Source organism: Rhinolophus hipposideros, assembly GCF_964194185.1.
Source record: "Rhinolophus hipposideros genome assembly, chromosome: 9".
NCBI classification, from domain to species: domain Eukaryota; kingdom Metazoa; phylum Chordata; class Mammalia; order Chiroptera; family Rhinolophidae; genus Rhinolophus; species Rhinolophus hipposideros.
In genome coordinates, this window is record NC_138055.1 from 24,618,635 (window position 1) to 24,639,445 (window position 20,811).

The 20,811-nt window shown below is 39.9% G+C and overlaps 1 protein-coding gene and 1 pseudogene across 2 annotated transcripts; one reads left to right on the forward strand and one right to left on the reverse strand.

Annotated features, from left to right (window-relative positions):
• Positions 1 to 682: 682 nt before the first annotated feature.
• On the forward strand, positions 683 to 1,394 carry LOC308501836 (protein NipSnap homolog 2-like; annotated as a pseudogene). Its single transcript has one exon. The product of its transcript is annotated as a protein NipSnap homolog 2-like (transcript).
• Positions 1,395 to 9,403: 8,009 nt separating this feature from the next.
• Positions 9,404 to 20,480, reverse strand: NECAP1 (NECAP endocytosis associated 1). The gene is made up of 8 exons (XM_081061082.1): positions 19,947 to 20,480; positions 14,695 to 14,795; positions 14,435 to 14,539; positions 13,677 to 13,758; positions 12,781 to 12,889; positions 12,502 to 12,685; positions 10,936 to 11,038; positions 9,404 to 10,624 (listed from the first exon to the last, which is right to left on the reverse strand). Exons 1-8 carry the CDS (start codon positions 20,120 to 20,122, stop codon positions 10,576 to 10,578), a joined length of 909 nt encoding a protein of 302 aa, XP_080917208.1. The 5' UTR covers positions 20,123 to 20,480; the 3' UTR covers positions 9,404 to 10,575.
• Positions 20,481 to 20,811: the final 331 nt, after the last annotated feature.

Here is a 20,811-nt window from a genome sequence, read left to right on the forward strand (position 1 = left end):
CCTAAGATCTACCTAACTCTTTCATTCTGTCCTACCATTTATACTGCAGAGAACTTAAACATGTCACCGTGTCACAGGACATCTTGCTGGTTCATCCACTGATGGTATCATGCAGATATCATGAGGAGAGCAGGACAAACAGGTACCTTGGTAAGTCTCATGCTACCAAATTCTGAGTGGTTCTTTGTGTGGTCGCCAAACTAGCAGTATCAGCATCACCCAGGAAATTGTTAGAAATGCAAATTCTTGGGCTCCACCCTAAAACAACTGAATCAGAAATTTTGGGGTTTGGGCACAGAAATCTGTGTTTAAACAAGCTCTTCAGGTGACTCTAATGGATCTCTAAGGCATTTAAATATCCCCTCCAGAATGAAAGTGATAGCACTTCTATAAAACATGTAGAGAATTGTTTGAAAGCACATATAATAAAGATGTTTATGAAAGTGATAATTTCAGGATACTTTGAGATGATCAAAAAATAGACAGCCATCCATAAACACAAACAGGTCTAGGAGAGCTCTGTGGTCCACTTAAAAAACTTTAGCTCCATGCCCGTGGAGCGGCCTCGGCTGACTGCTTCTTGCGTCCTGCGGCAGGCCGCTCCTGCGGCCTCCTGCCCTGGCTCGGCAGATTGATGTCCTCCAATAACAGACCTTGAGAAGACAGCTGATTAAAATCTTTATTTGTCTGGAAAGTTGATCCAAGAAAAGATGCTCACTTTAGTCTCCTAGCCAAAAAGGAAACAAGCAGTCTACACAAATAACAGATTCACAATGTTCAACTAGAAGACCTAGAAGCATACAACAAAATTTGTCAAGAGGTGTTGCCAAAGATGTATGAAGATAAACATTACCCTTGTACTCTGGTAGGGACTTGGAACACGTGGTATGGCGAGCAGAATCAACATATCCACCTCCGGAGATATGGAGGAGGCTATCCCACCCTCACAGTCATGAATAAAACTCAGAGAAAATCAGGAGTTTGTGGAATTCTGGAAGGCAAGAAGCAATATGTTTCTCTCTGGGAAGAATCAGCTGCTATTTGAATTTAGTTTCTGGAATGATGAGCCCGTTCCAATCAGGACCTAATGTATATGAACTCAGATCTTACCAACTCCAACCAGGAACTATGATTGAATGGGGCAATTACTGGGTTCATGCAATTCACTTCAGACAGGACAATAATGAAGCTGTTGGAAGATTCTTCTCTTAGAGTGAGCAGTTATATACAGTGCATCCTCTTAGGGTTTACAAGGATCTTCAGACAATGGAAGATATACGGAATGCAGCATGGCATAAACATGGCTGGGAAGAATTGGTGTATTATACAGTTCCACTATTCAGGAAATGGAATCCAGAATCATGATCCCACTGAAGACCTTGGCCCTCCATTAAAGCTACAGAATTTAGACGTGCCTACATAAATTTATGTGACAAGTACTTGTCATAAATTAATTTTAATTGCATATCAAGTGAAAAACACTGAAATGTAAACTGCTGTACATAGCTTATGAGAGACCTCGTTTCTTTAAAATTTACATAATTAGAAGGAAACTATTGTACTTTGACTAATGGAACTGTGCTCTGTAGTCCTCTCTGGAACATCCCTGTGTTGGTTAAATATAACTTATCATATTGAAACACTCCTCCCCACTCTCTGGGAGAAGAAGGCTCAAACTAAAATTTGAATCAGCTCTAAATAAGAATCTACCCATGAAAAAAGCTAGCCATTTTTTTATAAAAAGTAAATCTGTTTTATAATTACAGATTTTTTTGACAAATTTCTTATATCAGAAAGAAATACAAATTTTATCATGTTTCTCTAGAAGTTTTTTTTGTTTTTTTTTTGGAGTCTCAGACTAGGAACAAATTATGAGTGTACTCAATACCTGAATGTTTTAATTCACTCTCATTTTCAATCAGTCGGCATGGTAAACAATGTGTCACTACGAAGCTGGTAGTGGCTGCCAAGGTACATTTAATTAGTAATTCAGTCTTCATACAGCATGTTGTGATGTCTCTGTATAACAGGGGAACAATCGCTTGAACTTGTGTACCATATGTGATTTTGAAATGAACACCCTGAATAGCACTAATTTTTATCTGTAACATCTTTCTATAACAAAACAAGAAGCACTAGAAAAATAGGTTTTAATTTGTAAACAATCACTCATGACCTCAGACATTCTCCACTTATTCTAGTAAGCTCACAGCAGATACTTCCACGATCGTGCATGAGAGGTGGTGCATGGTGAGATTTACATTAGCATAAAGCTGCATACTTTGTCTAGCTGTTTGGTTTAGTTTTTTGATACAGTGTGCTGATTTTGTGACTATAATCATGTAACAGGGCTGTTGAAATGAAATATTATGCCTGACTCCCAAACTAGTTAATTTATATGTAAAAGAAAGTGTGAATAAATCTCATATCAAATCTCAAACTTTTACATGTGAATGGTTTTCTCCAAGAACATATAAAAGTCAATAAAATCCTAATTTAAAAAAAAGAAAAGAAAAAAACTTTAGCAACACAGTGGAATAAAAACCCTGAGAACAACCACACAAGAACAGAAGAAAGACAGTTTCGTTTTGCCTGCTTCCTCCCACCCCTCCAGCCAGCACTGCTCAGCACCAAGAGTCAACTACCCAGAGAGGAAGTTGATCCGAGCACCCAACTGCTCCTTTCCCTTCCTCAGTAAGGGAAAGGAGCAGTTGGGTTGCTCCCCCAGTAAGGGAAATGAGCAGTTGGGTGAGTGATCAACTTCTTTACCATTTTGGGGAACTTCAGAAAGCTCCTGTTTCAGTGTCACCACACTGGCAAAGCTGAGATGCATAGAGATGGCTAGGAACAAGGGGAAAAAGCAGGGGCTACCAACATCAGCCATACAGCAGGAGAGATCAAAGTTCAGTGATCTGCTCTGCAGACAAACCCAGCAGATTTCACCACTGCAGAAACTAAGCACTTTAGTGGACCACCTGCAGATTTCACTCAGCTTTCACCTGAGTTTCTTCCCACTCTTTCCAACACTCCCACCTCAACCCTCACTGGAGACTTTGAACCACATCTGCAGCCAGCCCAGGCCTCTGCAGCTGCACAAATACAAAATGCAGCCCAGATCCCAGCAGGTGACCCCAGACACCATATGCGCACTTGAGGCCAGCCTCCCCTGCTGTGTACTTGCATATTACTACCAGCCACCATTGCAGCCACACCCCGAGGGGGAACTGCAACTACTAGCCAGGGCCAATAGCCAACACCAATAGCCAGGGCCCCGTATCTGCCAGTAAGCACATAGTTGGCTCCAGCCTTGCTGCCTGCCCTGGCTCCCACCATTATGTGTATTTCTGTAACTGGTCGCAGTCACTCCATAGGCACCTGTAGCTGGTCCTCACAAACAAGTGTGCACACACCACTGGCTCTAGCCACCATCGCTGGCTGCCCCGGTCTCCAGCCCTGGACCTGGAGGCATTGCAGAGGACCCCAGAAGCCTTTACAGTCTCTGTGACCCCCTGCAGTGCTCACCAAGGATCACAATTGTCGATGCTGTGGACCTCAGCAGCCTGAGCTGAAACCACATCATGTCCCCCCCCACGACAGATCCAGAGCAACTACACACCCAGCATTTGGCACCCTGCACTGCTAGGCTTGGCGGCACACATGCTCCAGCATGCTCCCACGCACAGGTGAAAGTCTTCCCTTACCAAAATCAGTCCACAAGTCTGCAAGAGGTGACTGCTTTTTAAATAGACAACTACAATAGCTGCAGGGATAACAAAGAATCAGGGAAGCACTTAAAAGAACACAGTAAACCTCTAGTAATTGGCCCCCAAAAATGGAAATCAGGCATTACCTGACAAGGAATTCAAAATAGTTATTCTAAAGATGCTGAGAGATATACAAGAAAACACAAGTAAACAATTTAATGATATCAGAAAAACAATTCGAGAAAAAAATGAGAATTTCAACAAAGAGAACATAAAAAAGAACCACACAGAAATTTTGGACCTGAAGAATATGACTGAAGAATTCAAGAGCTTCAACAACAGACTCAACCAAGCAGAAGAATCAGTGATTGAGAAGACAGATCAATTGAAATTATCCAAAGGAACAAAAAGAAAAAAATGGAAAGGGAGGAAAAGTCTACTTATGGGAAACCATTAAGACAAATAATCCACACATCATTAGAGTCCCAGAAGAAAAGAGGGAGAAAGGAACTCCATTCCGAGGCTCAGACTGGTAGGAGTGATGTTTGGGGCCCATTCACATGGAAAGATGCTCAACACCAGTAATCAACAAGAAAATGCAAATCAAAACCACAATGAAACATCACTTCACACCTCTTAGAAGGGCTATCCTCAAGAAGACAAAAGATAACAAGGGTTGCCAAAGATATGGGAAAAAAGAGAACATCTGTACACTGTTGGTGGGAAAGCAAATAGGTACACCCTCTATGAAAAACAGTATGGAGTTTCCTCAAAAAACTAAAAATAGAATTATAATATAATCTAAAATTCCACTTCTGGGTATATAGCCAAAGGAAATGAAAACAGGATATCAAAGAGAGACATGCATTCCCACGTTTACTGCAGCATTATTCACGACAGCCAAAATATGGAAACAATGTAAGTGTTCATTTATAATGAATGGATAAAGGTATGGTATACGAACCCAAGAGTATTATTCAACCATGAGAAAGGAAATCCTGCCATTTGCCACAACATGGATGGACCCTGGGGTATGATTGAGTGAGATAAGGCAGATACAGAAAGGAAATCCTGCCATTTGCCACAACATGGATGGACCCTGGGGTATGATTGAGTGAGATAAGGCAGATACAGAAATACTATATAATCCCGCTTCTATGTGAAATCTAAAAAAGCCAAATTCTTTTTTTTTTTTTTAAGATTTTATTGGGGAAGGGGAACAGGACTTTATTGGGGAACAGTGTGTACTTCCGGGACTTTTTTTCCAAGTCAAGTTGTTATCGTTTCAGTCTTGTTGTCCAATCTTGTTGTTCCAAGTCAAGTTGTTGTCCTTTCAGTCTTAGTTGTGGAGGGCGCAGCTCAGCTCCAGGTCTAGTTGTCGTTGCTAGTTGCAGGGGGCGCAGCAACTAGCGGAAGTTGAACTGGCAACCTTGTGGTTGAAAGGACGCGCTCCAACCGAGCCATCTGGGAGGCAGCTCAACTCAAGGTGCCGAGTTCGCTCTTAGTTGCAGGAGGCGCTGCCCACCATCACTTGCAGGACTCGAGGGGTTAAACCGGCAACCTTGTGGTTGAGAGCCCACTGGCCCATGTGGGAATCAAACTGGCAGCCTTCGGAGTTAGGAGCACGGAGCTCCAACCGCCTGAGCCACTGGGCCAACCCTAAAAAAGCCAAATTCATAGGAACAGAGTAGATTGGTGGTTACCAGGGGCTGGGGTAAGGAGGGATTGGGGAGATGTGGTTTAAAGGTAAAAAACTTGTAACCAGTAGATACATTAGTCCTAGAGATCTGATGTACAGCACAGCCATTACAGACAATACTGTATTATAAACTTCAAAGCTACTAAGAGACTACATCTTAATTGTTCCCACCACAAAAAAAGAAATAATTATGTGATGTGATAGAAATGTCATCTAACACTATGGTGGTAATCATATTGCAATATATAAATGTAACAAATTAACATGTACACCTAAATGTATACAATGTTGTATGTCAGTTATATCTCAAAAACTAAATATTTTTTAAAAGCCCATCATGTTGCCTATATACTTACCATCTTATTGCACATTCTGATAGCCAGAATTAAAATACCACGTCTGGGGCCCCAGTTGGCTCAGTTGGTTAGTGCGCCGTGCTCATATACCAATGTTGCTGGTTCAATTCCCACATGGGCCAGTGAGCTGCACCCTCCACAACTAGACTGAGAACAACAGCTTGACTTGGAGCTGAACTGCACCCTCCACAACTAGATTGAAAATAATACTTCACTTGGAGCTGATAGGTCCTGGAAAAACACACTGTTCCCCAATATTCCCCAATAAAAAAAAAAAAAAAAAAAAAAAACAAGCCAAGCAGCAGTAGTAGCACTAACATAGTTTACCATGTACCAAGCCCTGTTCTAAGCACTTTAAAATTTTAACTTACTTTATTGTCAAAATACTCTATAAAGTAGGCACTATTATCCTCATTTTGCATATGAGAAAACTAAGGCAAACAAATGTTAAATAACTTGTCCAATGTGAAAAAGCAAGTATCAGAGCAACCTTTTTTTACCAAGGCTCCTCCCAAACCCATGCTCATAAACACTATTCTTTAGCGCCCATTAATCATCTATTTTGGTGGGACTCGGGGAGGGATGGGGTATGAAAATTAATGAGTATATTCCCCATTCAAATATTTAAGTATTAAAGTCTGAAGGAAGTATTATTCTGTACTTCATTTTCTGCCTGTCCAAATAGCTATTTTTCCACATTCCCTACAAATTTTGAATCAGTGCATTTAGACAGCATAGATGAAATGTCCCTTGACAGTCTTCATTTATGTCTTTATTTTTAAATGCTTCCCATCTCCACCAAGTCTGAGCATTTCCTACAATTGTGCTAGTCGCTACAAGGAGCACGCCCTCTAGTGGCCCCATGCTGATATGCAGCTACATAAAACACACAAAAAGTGCTCCAATGCCCTTTCTTTCCTATTACAGGTTCAATGGCAGGGCACACTATAAGAAAAAAGAAAATACTGAAAAGCAAAATTTTACAAATCATAATGGGCCTTAATGCATTAGTGTGTCTGAGAGGAACAACACTATCTTTAGACTGATAGGATGGAACGAGAGGTCACAATGGACAACTATTTTACTCTTGGCTCAGCTATAGGCAATTCAAGTATGCCAGAGCTTTTTTTTAAGAGATACCATCCCTATATCTTGATTTCTTTCAAAAGGGGTCAAAAAATAGCAATTCTTATAAATTTCTGAAATAAATGCCAGACCATAAAATTGCTGTAAAAACCATATCAAGCCTATACATCCTCCAGGCTTAAGAGACCTACAAATAAACTTTTTCTTCTTTCTCAAGAGAGAATGTAATTGATGGGAAAAGCTTGAGTTTGAGTTCTATAGTCACAAACCATGTGTAATTTTCTTCATGTATAGTAAAGACGCAATAACAGAACTGATTTTTTTAAACGCTAGAAAATAACTAAAATATAACCAAAGTGCCGTGTACTCTTTAGCCAGTTATGGTAATTAAAATAATACAGTAAGATACCAAATTTACCAGCAGCTGTCCCACACACTATCCAATTTTCCTTTTCCCAGGCCATAAGGTCTAAGTACCAAAGTAAAATGTCTTCACCACTGCTTCTTGATCCCTAATATTGACTGACTCTGGAGCACATAAATGAGATTTTCTGCAACTATGACAAAGCATATAAGGAATATTTATGTCATGTAGCTAAAAACAACCCAAGTGAGAATGAGTAAAAGGAAAATACCCTTTCTAGTCCTTCTTCACTGAAATCACTATAAATTCAACAAGTAGTTAAGGAGCATCTACTATCTAGAAAGACATATGGTAAGTACAGTGAGCAGATAAAAATGAAGACATGGTCCTCATATTCAAAGAGCTTACGAACTAATGAGGAAGAATTCAACAGCAACCCAAAGAAAATGAGAGATCAGGGTGAAACGACAGGTAACATTTCATGAAGTAGTATTTGTGCTAGCTTTACAGGATGGGAAGGATTTCAAGAGGCAGGTATGGAAGGGAAGGTATTCTAAGCAGGGAGAATTTTAGTAAGCATTCGGTGCTCATAGTGCTGATGGTATTTGAAAAATGACCAGTACCCTGGTTTGCTGGAGCATACTGTGAGTAAAAAGGAAAACTGAAAGTTGAGAACGAAATGGTACTTTGGACTTTATTCTGTAAGCAAAGGAAAATCATTAAAAGCAATGAGTAGGGGAGGAAAGGGCATGAGCAGGGCTTGGTTTTAGGAAGATTCTGGTGGCAACATGTAAACTGAATTGGAGCTAAGAAAGCTACAGACAAGCTGACTACCTAGGTTTCATACCTAGGTTATGAAAATGGAGGAAGTGAGGAGTAATAAAGGTTCACAATTCAACCATGATTGATGACATTTTTCCCCAAACAAAACCTGAGGATTAGGATATACTTCTATCAGTGACAGTGCCTCACACCTCAGTAATGTAAGAAAGGCCTTGGTTGGAGAAGCCAATGAATCCCGACCCTAGGAGAGCAAATGGGGAGCTATGTTGGAATCTCTGGAGAGAGCAGTATGTGTTACTTCACACAAAAAAAAAAAAAAAAAAAAAAAAAAAGCATGCATATTATTCTGATTCTTCGCCTGTAACAATCACTGAATAAGAATTCCAAGATCCTTCTGGCTTCTAGTCTCTGCCTCTGACTTTAGTTCTGTCTCTTACCCTGATTTCCTTCATTTATGCTGATTATATAATAGTTGTAGGATGTGAGAGGTGGACTAGAACATGAAGATAACTTGAAGCAAGTGAAATTAACAGTACCAGCAAATAAATACTGAATACAAGGAATCTCTAGGATTACTCTGGGGGTTTAGAACCATGAACAGAGTGTAGCCTAACTTCTTAAAAGCTCCTATTTCTTGAAAAAGAATAATAGCTATAAAATGTCTTTTACTACCTACTGGCCCATTTATATTGGATCAATTAAATAAAAAAGGTAATGAAACAGGCAAATTAAAAGATAAAGAGACACTACCTTTTTCCATACTTTTAATTACCATTATTGCACCAATACAGCATACGCTTTATATACATATATCTTAAACTTCATCATCAATTTTTCAGCAATTCAAATACATAATATATTATCATCTTGAGAATACAAAGAACACAACATGGAGGAAGATTGAGAAAATAGATTCCCAACAGTTAGTCACTAGTGATTCTATAGATTTTCCTTTTAGTGTTTTCTATTGGAATTTTAAAATGCCCCGCCATGGCTCTGTAAGTATAGAGCTACCTGGAAGTGGAGGCAATGAAAAAAGGATGGATTCAAAGTTAAAAAGAGTCAAGAAGGAAATCTAAGACAGAGAATGTATTTTGAAACTAAATATAAGGACTCCATTCAGCCAGAGTATCCACGTCCAAACAGGTGCTAAGGGAAGAAATAATATCCTCCCATTTCATCCTCAAAATTGCCAATTAACAAACGAAACAGATAGTGCCCAATCAACTAAGAAAGGGAATTCTCTTCACAGCATTGTAAAAGGGATGGTGGGGCAAAGGAAAAGAAATGACGGGAGAGCAACTTGCTTTTGAGATATCCTGGGTGATGGGTATCAAAACTGTAACTTAGGCAAAACCTATCATAGGTAAAGCTGTAATTCTCCAGCATCCTTCATAAATGATGATACATATAATAGCAGCTTTTTTATTGAAGAATTAGATAGACTGAAAAGTAAATGTTTACGGAAAGGGGCCAGGTACCCAGGCAGCAAGGTAATGTGGGTACTGAACAAGAGTCAAGTGCTTTCAACCTCTCTGCTCTACAAATCAGGTTAAAAACTCTAAACCCTCAACTTTAGGTCAAACAATGGGACAAATACAAAATAACGCTGTGCTTCAAGTGTAACAATTAGATGAAGCAGCAAGAAAGTACAGGTCTTTCAATAATGTCATTTTGTCATACTGTTGATGATACGCCATAGGAATTTAACTCTTGTTTACATCAGTTAGCCCATGGTAAAACTGGTTTTGTTATAAGTTGTTTAAAGTCACAAAACCTACTGATGACGTTGAAGACTTACTGTAAACACTTCTCTAGAATATAACTTGGAAAACACAGCTCCTTGACTCTCCTTCATCCAAGAGACACCCACTGATCAAAGATGTTGCACTATTCAACAAACAAAAGAATAGTGGAGGCTCCACCAACACAACCCTCTTATTACAGGAAGAGACTTGTAAACACATGAGAGGGTGGTGGAGCTGCACTCAGCACTAGATGTTCACTGAATTGGATAAGCCTGAAGGAAGATATATAGCAGAGACCCAAGAAACAGGTCCTTCTTCATTTCCATCCCTATCAAAATTCTAAATTTGTAAACACTGAGGTCAGTCTGTCCATTTTCAGTCTTGGGTTAGCAGAAAAGAAATTTCAAGGTTTCTGTCCCTCCTGAAAAAATTCAATAGGGCTTCACAAAGAGACACACAGGGTCATGAGATGATTCTGAAATATGTTAAAGAATTTAAAAGACGGAGAAAAATTATGCAGATGTGGGAGGTCATTTCCCCCTCACAGAGACCCTGGCCTTTTAAGCCCTGCATCGTCAGCCACAAGTATGAGAAGACCCACTACTCCCCTGCCTTGATAGTGAAGAGGAGATAAGAGATACTTTCTTGGCTGTACAGCAAGTAACAACATAGGGGAGCGACATAAACCAGCTTGAACGTAATAGCGAAGCTATGAAAGATTGTCCAGTTATTTTGGTTCTGGGGAGAGAAGGGATTCCTAACATCCCTCACAGATTGGTGCCCTCAAGGTCATTTTTATTCTTCAAGTCTGTCCTTAATGTCCTGCCCATGCTATTCAGAACTGGACCCAGTTAGATGGCTGTGGTGCCTGGTTTGGAACAGAGCTGCAAGACAGAACAGAGAGAAAGCCAAAGGCATAGTATTAGAACAGCTACTCCATTTTTTACTTAATAGTTTCAAAGAAATCGCTACCCAGAATTTCTGAAACTTCACAGCAGTTCTACTAAGCAAGGCCTGAAATACCCACCTCCAGCTTCACCCTACAGTTTTCTTATCTCACATCCCAGTACTCCTATACTGCCTTACCTAGAATTCCTGCCAAAGACTCTATATGACCTACGAATGCCCTGATCAAAGATTTCGTCTGACTGTACATATCATCCATACCCTGACTGAGAGTATGTTACACCCATACCTGGATGCAGTGCTAAAGTCTCCCCACAAGTCATTGTTTGAAGAAACTGGCGCTGGTGCTGATGTGGTGACAGGAGCAGGAGAATCCAGATCTAAAAGGATATCTGAATACAAGGTAAAAGAAGAAAAAGGGAGGAAAAGGAAATGAAAACATATGTTCACACAAAAATCTATATACAGCAGCTTTATTTATAATAGCCAAAAATTGGAAACAACACAGATATCTTTACATGGGTGATGGTTAAACATGCTGTGGTATATCCACGTCATGGAATACTACTCAGCAATAAATAGGAAGAAACTACTGATATACGCAACAATTTGGATGAAAGCTCAAGGGAATTAGGCTGAGTGGAAAAAGCCAATCCCAAAAGATTATATACTATATGATTCCATTCATATAACATTCCAGAAGTGACAAAAGTATAGCGATGAAAAACAGATTAGTGGTTGCCAAAAGCTAGGGACTGTTGGGGAGGGTGAAGAGGGGAAGAGACTGGGAGGGAGGGATGGTTATTAAAGGGTGACACAAGTGATCTTTGTAGTGCTAGAACTGCTCTGTATGCTGACCATGGTGATGAATCCAGAAACCTACACACAATACAACTGCACATATGCACACAAATGAGAACACCTAAAACTGGTGAAATCTAAGCAATAGACAGTATCAATGTCAATTTCCTGGCTGAGATGTAGTCTAATGACCGTAGTCTAATAACTACAGTTTTGTAAAATGTTACCATTGAGGGAAACTGGGTAAAGGATACAAGGGATTTCTTGGTATTATCTTTATAACTTCATGTGAATGTACAATTGTCTCAAAATAAAAAATTTAATTTAAAAAATAAAAAATAAATCTTAGATATTATCTCCAGTGTCTTCTGGTTAACACTTATTATAACTCCCAGACTGTAATATCTGGTTCTCTAGTCTTAGGAAAATTCCTTTCTGACTTCTAATCTTTGCAATTCTTTAAATGTAAATATATCTATTATTTTCCCCACCAGATAGTAAAGAACAACAAAAATGCATTCACAAACACAGATGTCTCATTTTCTCCCAACTGCCCTGGTGAAGAAATGAAAAAGATTAAGAAATAGCATTTACTGAATGGTTACTATGTGCCAAGTACTGTGCTGGGTGCCCTCACATCACTTAACCTTTCACAATCCTGGGGTGGTTTTACGTCTCTATTTTGCAGATCAAGATACTGAAACTCAAAAGATTTTAAGTAATGTTACCAAGCATATTCAGATATAAAGGGGCAGAGCCATGACTGAAATCTTGGTCCAGCTGACTCAGGCCTACTAGCACCTAACCAAGGTACAATGAAGGAAATAGTCTTTTTGATATCCACCCATTTTCTGCCAAAGAACCTTCCACATATCGTGACTCTCGTTCCATTAGAAAAGCTTTGATCCCTTGCTAGAGGCTGCCAGAAATCACTTTGTCAGTACCAAGTGCCATTTGATAATAAAAACATCAACACTCTCCCTGACAAAAAGCTGATCTCCAATTACAACCTACGATATGATTTCTGAAAGTTAAAAATACTAGAGAGATTTACCTGCATCACTACCTCCATGGTTAGATTTTGGAATGGGTGGTGGAGTGACATGATTGCTGATGGCAACTGAGGAGGAAGGTGGGGGAATAGTGATTTTGCCTCCAGGTGGGGGTGGGAGTAAGCTTAGGCCCCCAGTCCCTGCAGTCTTGGGCTTAGAAGCACCTCCTTTCTTGGTTGTAATGTTCTACAAAAGAAGAAAAAGAAGGAGAGCGAGAGAGAGAAAAAGAGAAGTCACAGGCTTATGGAAATATAGGAAGAGGGGGGAAAAAGCATACTCACCCCAATACTCAACTTGATGGTCTGTCCTTCCTTGAAGCCCAGATCCAACTTGGGACGAGTGTCCATTTCCTGAGATTCTTTGGAAATCTCAGATTCCTGCTTTACCCACCTTCAGTAAAAGAGTAAGTTATCTTAATTTGGGATTCCCTGAAAGCAGGGTTTGACACACAAATTTGAATGTAGCTAATTTATGCAAAACAAGATTCCAGAAAGCACAGTGAGGGAACTGAAGAGTTAAAGGGGGGGCAAGAAAGAGGGCAACTGGGGCTCAATACCACTGAAGAATGAAACATAATGTACATTAAACTTGTCCCTCCAAAGGAGGGCATTTAGTCACCAATTCCCATTCGCCTGGGTAAGGGCTGCCCCTGAAGGAACATTAATTCCTCAGTCCTTGCAGGTTATACCCCTGTATTAACTGGCCTTCTGAGGCAGAAAAGCAGAGGTATGTGCCTTGAGGTAGGAAGCGTCAGTGTGGATGGTGCTGTCCACCACAGCTACGCCAAAGTCAGGTGGGCTGAAGAAATGTTGCAACAGGCACAAAACATGTCACTATATGAAATAACAAAACTGGCATGTAACTCCCCACATATCTCATATACAGCCCTGTTACTGTATGCCTCTCTCAGCCACCTAAAAGCAAGGGCACCCCCAGAGGCATAAACAAAAGCATCATCTCAAACCATTGTACAAGGAATCAAAAACATATTCTGGGCTATAAGGAAAGGATAAACTAGATACAAAGATAATATACAGACAAATAATCAATGGGAAGATTTATATTCCTAATAAACTTGTTTACCAAATAAAGAGGGTAAAAGCGACAGTGCCCATTCAACTGCGAAGCAGCTTTCCCCAAACCACTTAACCTGGTAACTAGGATGAGCTTCACTCACTTGAAGTGATCTTGCAAGGAGACATTAAAGTCAAATGCATCACCCCGATCTGTGAAGCCAATGCCAATGAAAGCACTACGCCCTGGGGGAAAAAGACAGGAATACTCAGAATAGGAAGTGTCCCTTAGGGAAAATTCTATCCAATGAAAATATAAGTTACCCTACCTGAAGTCTGACAATGTGAATCATCTTCTCACAGACCAGGGGTCTGCAAACTACATACAGCCCATGGTCCAAATGCTGCCGTAGCTTGTTTTCAGTGAAATAAAGTTTTACTGAAACACAGCCCCACCAATTTGTTTACATATTATCTGTGGCTGCTTTCACACTACAACAACAGAACTGAGTAGTTGCTATAGAGACCACTTGGCCTGTAAAATCTAAATATCTGTCTCTTTACAGAAGAAGTTTGCCGACCTCTGATACAGACAATGGAGAAGAAATAATGATTGGCCTAGATACAGATGATTTATGATGGTCCCACCAAAAACCACTACAAACAACGAATGGGCAATAAGTGTAAATTCTTTTGTTAGATATACACTTTTATTTACATTTACCGACTAATTACCATGTCTTGAACTTGTGTCCATGTCTATTACAAACAACATGTTAATCCTTCTTTCATAATAATAGTTAACTTTGCAGAAAAGAGAGGAAAACTTTAGTAAACTGAAAATAAGATCAGGACACACTTTTATTGAAATGCATTAACTATTTTCCCAACCTCATCCCATTTCAAATCCCAGATCCCTTACCAGTACCGTCCTGGATCCGAATTACAAAATAGCGGCTGGAATCTGTCACTGTCTCCACAGCAATACCAGGATATTGTTCTACTGGTGCCTGAGCAAAGAGTTCCCCTGAAAGGTAAAAGAAAGACTTCTTTGAGCAAAGGAAGCAAAAATCTAAAACTCTAATTAACAAGTATTTCTACTTCAGTCCCCAACTTAAAGATACTTACAAAAGCACAACAAACCAATATCCTTAATATGTTAGAGTCAAAAGCATAGATTACCTGAAATTCTATCTTCGAGCTTGATATAAGCAATCTTCCCTTTTGAAGTGATTCGGAGGCGACCAGTCCAATCGGGTTGGTCTAATTTCCAGTCAGAAGCCCTAGAATAGGAAATTATAGGAAACCTCAGGCCTCAGGTCCATGTCTTTAATATACAAAAACCCTATGCAGAAATCATTTGCCATATTTCTATTTCCCTGTCTTGGATTGCTTACTATTTCTACCTATTAAATAATCAATAAGAATAACTCATGAAGGGCAGCCAGATGACTCAGTTGGTTAGAGCGTGAGCTCTTCACACCAAGGTTGCCAGTTCAAGTCCCACATGGGCCAGTGAGCTGCGCCCTCCACAACTTGATTGAAAAGAACGACTTGACTTGGACCTGAGCTGTGACCCCCACAACTAGATTGAAAAACAACTTGTCATCCTGGAAAAACACACTGTTCCCCAATATTCCTCAATAAAAAATAAAAAAGTTCTCATCACAAGAAAACAATTTAACTATACAAAGTGATGGATGTTAATTTTAAAAAGCATAACTCATGATCCCCTCTACATAGTTGATTCAAGTTAACACACAGTCCAAAACAAACAGAACACAATGTTACTATTTGGGGATTCTGGAGTCCAATAATATTCTTTTCATTGAATTTAACCAATATTTACAGAGTACGCATTCAGTCATGGACGCTGTTCTAGGTGCTTGGATACAGCAGTGAACAAAAACAGACTCCAGCAGTTGTGAGGTTTACATTCTAATAGAAGACATACAATAAAAAAGAAACATAATAAATAAGCGAAATAATTAGTATCTCATCAGGTGGTGAGTGCTAAGGTAAAAAGAAAATGCAGAGGCAGAAGAGGGAGATTGGGAAGGTAGAGAGAGGAAACATGTTGCAGTATTTGAATACTGCAGTGAGAGTGTCAGGGTAGCCTTATTAACAAGGTGAAATGTGAGCAAAAATGTGCAGAATGTGAGTCACCCATGAAGACAACTGGGGTTTGAAAAGCATCCCAGGCATAGGAAGCAGCTAGTGCAAAAGTGCTAAGGTAGGATCATGTCTGGAATGTATGCACTCAAGCAAGGAGGCCGCCGCCATTAGAATAAACAGACAAGTAGAAAAGCTAACAGAACAGAAGGCCAGATTATGCTGGGCCTTGTAAACCATTGTAAGAACTTTAGGTTTTACTGTCAGTTAAAGAGGAGCCGAGCTGTTACAGGTTTTAAGCAGAGGTGTGACACAATCTCCTTTTTATTTTAAAAGAACGACTTTGCTATGAGTAGAAGAGATGTAAGGATATGAGCGTTGAAGTCATTCAAGCAGGGGTATTATTTAAAACACTATTGCAGTGATCTAGGAGAATCATGATGGTGACTAGGAAGAGACAGTAGCTAGATTCTGGATACACCAGAGATGCCAAAAAAATGTGTACAAGTGGACACTTTGGTTAATGTTACTCAAGTAGTAGTTCTTCGTAATGAGAAGTGCCTGGACGCTGATGGTAACCACTTTGAGCACCCCTTGTAATTGCAGAAGTCAAACGTGACTTGTATTCATCTTTTCTTATCAGTATATATTGAGTATTACAATTTTAATACAGTTTTTCTGTCTTCAAATGTATGTACATTTTTTTGGCACCCTCTGTATTTAAGGTAAAGGCAGCAGGATTTTCTAACAAATTGGGTGTGAGGTAGAAGAAAAAGAGAAATCAAGGATGACTCCAAGGTTTTTAGCCTTAGCAAAGGAGTTGCCAATAACTGGGATGAGGAAGGCATGTCTGGGAAGAAAGATCAGGAGTTCATTTGGCATATGCTGAGCTTGAGATGTCTAGTAGATTTTTAAGAGAAGATAGACAGTTGAATATGAGTCTAGAATTTAGGAAAGATGTGGGCTAGAGATACGAATGTCCATGGAAACACTGAGTATTTATAATCTGTGCTATAAATGAATTTGAGTGAAATTTAAGACACTATTTAAATATGGACAATTTTACAAAACATTGCATTTCTGATTTTGTTTTGCCAGGAATATGGAAAAGGGAGGGCGAAGTAAAAGTTATTAACAACTTATCCCTTAGTACCCTGAAAACCAACACTTCCAGGTTAAAAAAGTAACAATAGGGTACATCTGAATAAGAATGAGTTTAAAAAAAGGGTAAGCAAAAGATAGAAAGGAAATGAAAATGAAAATTAGCACAGATTTTGAACGGGATTTTGTCATCCCCTTCTCTCTTGATGCCCTGCTCTCAAAGAGCTTCAAGTACCTGAATCTGATCCAGATTAGAGCATTCTAAAGTTCCCTTAATAAATTTTTTAAAAACAGCTGTTACTTAGGCTACCATACCACAAAGAGCTAGATATAGTGTAAATAGCTATTGAAAATATTAGGAAAAAGCTTAGAAGATGTATTTGTTTGGACAGGTTCCTTGTCTTAATTACTGTGTGTGTCTAGTGGCCAATATTTAACAAATTCTCGGTAAGTGAATGGGGATATTCATGGCAGCAGTTTCACTCAGCCCTCAGCATTAGTTCCTCTCCCACCCCCAAGACCTAGCCTGAAGAACTTTTGGTTTTGCTGAGAATACTTCTCACAATACTGTAAACTGACCTCACAAATTTTGATTTACTTTAGCAATAAATCCTTACAGCAGCCATATGAAATATGCATGAAAAGCCTCTCTCTCTCTCTTTCTCTCTCTCTCTGTCTGTCTGTCTCTCTCTCTCCCCCCCCACCTCTCAACAAAGGACAATAACACAGTAAGCAATAATGCCTAACTTCAAAGTCCAGCATTCTTTTCATTACATTAAAACATACTATAGAATTTAATATTAATTTAGCTGGGAAGGAGGGTAGTGATGAATAAAAAAAGTTTTATAGGTCAGGAAACCATTTTCTATTTATACATTTCTCTTCAACCTAAATTTTCCTTCCATTGGTCCAGGAAGCAACAGTTTACACTAGTTGAATCAAAGTTATTTATTCCTTCTAATAGTGTTAGTCACTAAAGGAAAGGATTTTTTCCTTTCATGGCAGCCTAGAGAATAAATCATGCTCATAATGGAAAACAGGTTCTGGCAAACAACAAGAAAGATTATGCAGACAAAAAGACAGAAAAGCAATATTTATCAAGTATCTATTATGTGCCAGGCATGCCCATTCTTGTGAAAATTAAGTGAGAGGATCTCGTTAAGGTAAGTAGTATTACATCCATTTTTATAGGTAAGGAAACAAAAGCTCAAAAGAGTTAAATGACTTGCCAAAGGTAACCCAACAAATAAATGAGAATCACAATTCAAACTTAGTTCTGCTTTATTCACTCATTATACTAAGAGAGGAGTGGCTGATGATAAAATGTCTCGTGGGGAATAGGAAATATCAGTAATAAGCATGGAAAACATAGAAGGATAACAAGAAAAAGAGTAAAAGGGGAAAATTAAGACATTGTTTTGATGGCTCAATGCAATTAATTGACATAAGAATAAAGGGTGTGGACAAACTACAAAGTGGAGGTAGAGAACGCAGATGAGAGAAGGAAGGTCTTTAAAAAAGCTTGAAGAAGTAAAAAAATAGAATCCCACTTGAATGTGTATCATATCCTTTAGGAAGTCTTAACACCTTAAATTGAAAGGTATGCCTTATTTTCCTTATTTAACAGTTCAATCAATGCTAATTTATGTGATTAAGTGTAATCTACTAAGTTGTTCTTTCAGTCAACATTTACAGAGTGCCCACTATGTGCCAGACACTGTGCTAGACTCTGGGAATACAAACTTAAAAAAGATCTCAAGTTCCTCACTCTCTAGTCTAGAGAAATAGGAGACCAAACAACCAATTGCAATACGGAAGGAAGAACACTGTGACACAGACAAACATAGGTGCTATGGAAGCACAGAGCATACCTAAGCCAGAATGGAAGGGTCCAGGATGGCTTCCCAAAGAAGGTGATGTCTCAGATGAGTCACACATATAGTACTACGACCAAAAAGCACAGATTTCTATTCATGCTCAATTTGGGGTCTGATTGAAATACCTCTTTGCCAAAAGGTACAACCCACAGAGTCTAGTGCACAAAGATAATGTGCACAAAGATAATGCAAGCACAAAGATAATGACCCACGAGAAATGAACCTCTGATAAAAAGGCAAAATAATGGCCATAGGGAGAGGATAAATTGTCAGCCAAGGTACTAACAAATGCCAAGAGGAAAATTATGATGATGATATGGAATAAAAACAGTACCACATATTTAAATACAGCTTTGCTGTTTCATAATTCTTTCACATTTATTGTATGATTTCATTTAACCCTCCAAAAACTTTTGTGAGGCACATAACTACAACAGGTTTTATTATCATTAACTTTTATTTTTTCTATTTTTACAGATGAGAAAACTGACACTTGGAGAGGTTAAGAGATTTCTCCAAAATCATACAGCTGTGAAGTTGCCAGTGCCCATACTCATGTTTTTTAACATGCAACCCAGTGAGTCACGTGTTAACTCTTTCCACTACACGGCTTCTTGGCTTCCTACAGCATCCCCAGACACGAACAGTCACTGAATTCCAAGGTTACAACACAAATTTAGCTCTACAGAGAAAAGGCAGGTTAACTCTGGAGGGAAAAGCTATACATAGGTTAAGAGCGGAGGAAGAGAAGGAAGGTAGAAAATACTACATAGTCATCAAGAAAATATATTGAAAAGAAACAGTATGGACAGCCATTGGAAAACGTATGAACACCTTTGCCCACTGGCAGAAGCGCTGATGGTAAAACCAAATGGTGGATGATGTATTTGCTGCCAACATAAAAGATACATTAGATCATCCTGAGAGTGTCCAACAACACAAAGATTACCCACACATGTGCACGGGGTATTGGAAACGTGGCGGTGGACATGAGGGTGACAGACTGAAGGACGCAGGGAAGAGGGAAGGAAAGGTGACTGACGACGGAGCAGGCACGGCTGGATGTGGGTGATGGAGAACAGACGGGTAACCCAGAGGGGTCCAGGGGAGGAGAAATGGGAAGAGGCAGGATGGCAATTTTTTTTTTAAGCAGCGGAAACAAGGGTGATGGCAGTCTAGAGTGGGGTAAGAGCAGGAGGATAGGGCAATAATAGCCCAGGTGGGGAGGCTAGCAAAGTGACAACTCAGAGTGGGCAGTGGCGGGGACGAGCGGCGAGCTATCTGAGAAGGAAACTGTCATCCCCGACCGGGGACGCACGTGCTGCAGTGCCTCGAGGTTAGTACCTGTAACCGCGGTTGGAGGCCCGGGGCGGAATCCGGTAGACGCTCACGTCGGGTTTCACACACAGGACAGACTCGTACTCCAACTCGGCCGCCATCTTGGCTTTGCTCTCCGTGCCACCGGGGGCGGGGCGTAGGAACGGGGGCGAGACGTGGGGGGGCAGGGAGTTGCGGTACATGACAACTTCCGCTTACGCTACTTCCGCGTCAGTATATCTTGGTTCCCGAGGTTAACCTCCAGGGGCAGGGGTTGGGGAAGCCATATTGAAACCTGGAAACAGTGAGGCTACGCGGCTCACCATCTTGAGTAATGGCAAAGATGCCATCCCCGTGCGTGACGCACGTTATGGAAATCTCCATCCCCGAGAGGTAATGAGGGAAAGCGCCATCTTGCTCCCGGACGGTACCTACGGTGCTGTGGAGGGCTGAGAAACCTGTTGGAATCTGGCGAAATTTTTCCTTCCGAGAGTCAATTCTTAACCGTAGTTTCCTGGCAGTAAAGGGGTATCTGCACATCAATAATGCCCAGCTGGGTACCTACAGGAAATGTATGATCCTGTCGTAGACTTGGTAGATTTTTAACTCCAGATTCTAAACGTTAAAATTGCTTAGCCTGATTAATTGCCTAATAGCACTTTTTTTCCCTCATATTTTCCACAACGGCACCTTTAGAAATAGTATTCCTCACTTTCAGTTGTGTTTTCTGGGTTATGTTTTTGGAAAATTTGACTCTGTTAAACTCTCAAGTGGGATTAACCCAATTCCTGCTAATTTCAGGAAGCATAACAAACTATTTAATGGCTGCTATTTGTTCCTAGTTCTATTATCATGATAAATCCTACCGAATTCTCTCCATAAATGTTACTGT

Excerpts from the sequence above, each read along its gene's own strand:
- NECAP1 (XM_081061082.1), bottom strand. The coding sequence starts at position 20,122 with ATGTACCGCAACTCCCTGCCCCCCCACGTCTCGCCCCCGTTCCTACGC. Across the intron at positions 11,039-12,501 it reads CCATGGAGGTAGTGATGCAG|ATATCCTTTTAGATCTGGAT; the intron begins GTAAATCTCTCT and ends CCTTGTATTCAG. Across the intron at positions 10,625-10,935 it reads GACTTTAGCACTGCATCCAG|CTCTGTTCCAAACCAGGCAC; the intron begins GTATGGGTGTAA and ends TCTGTCTTGCAG.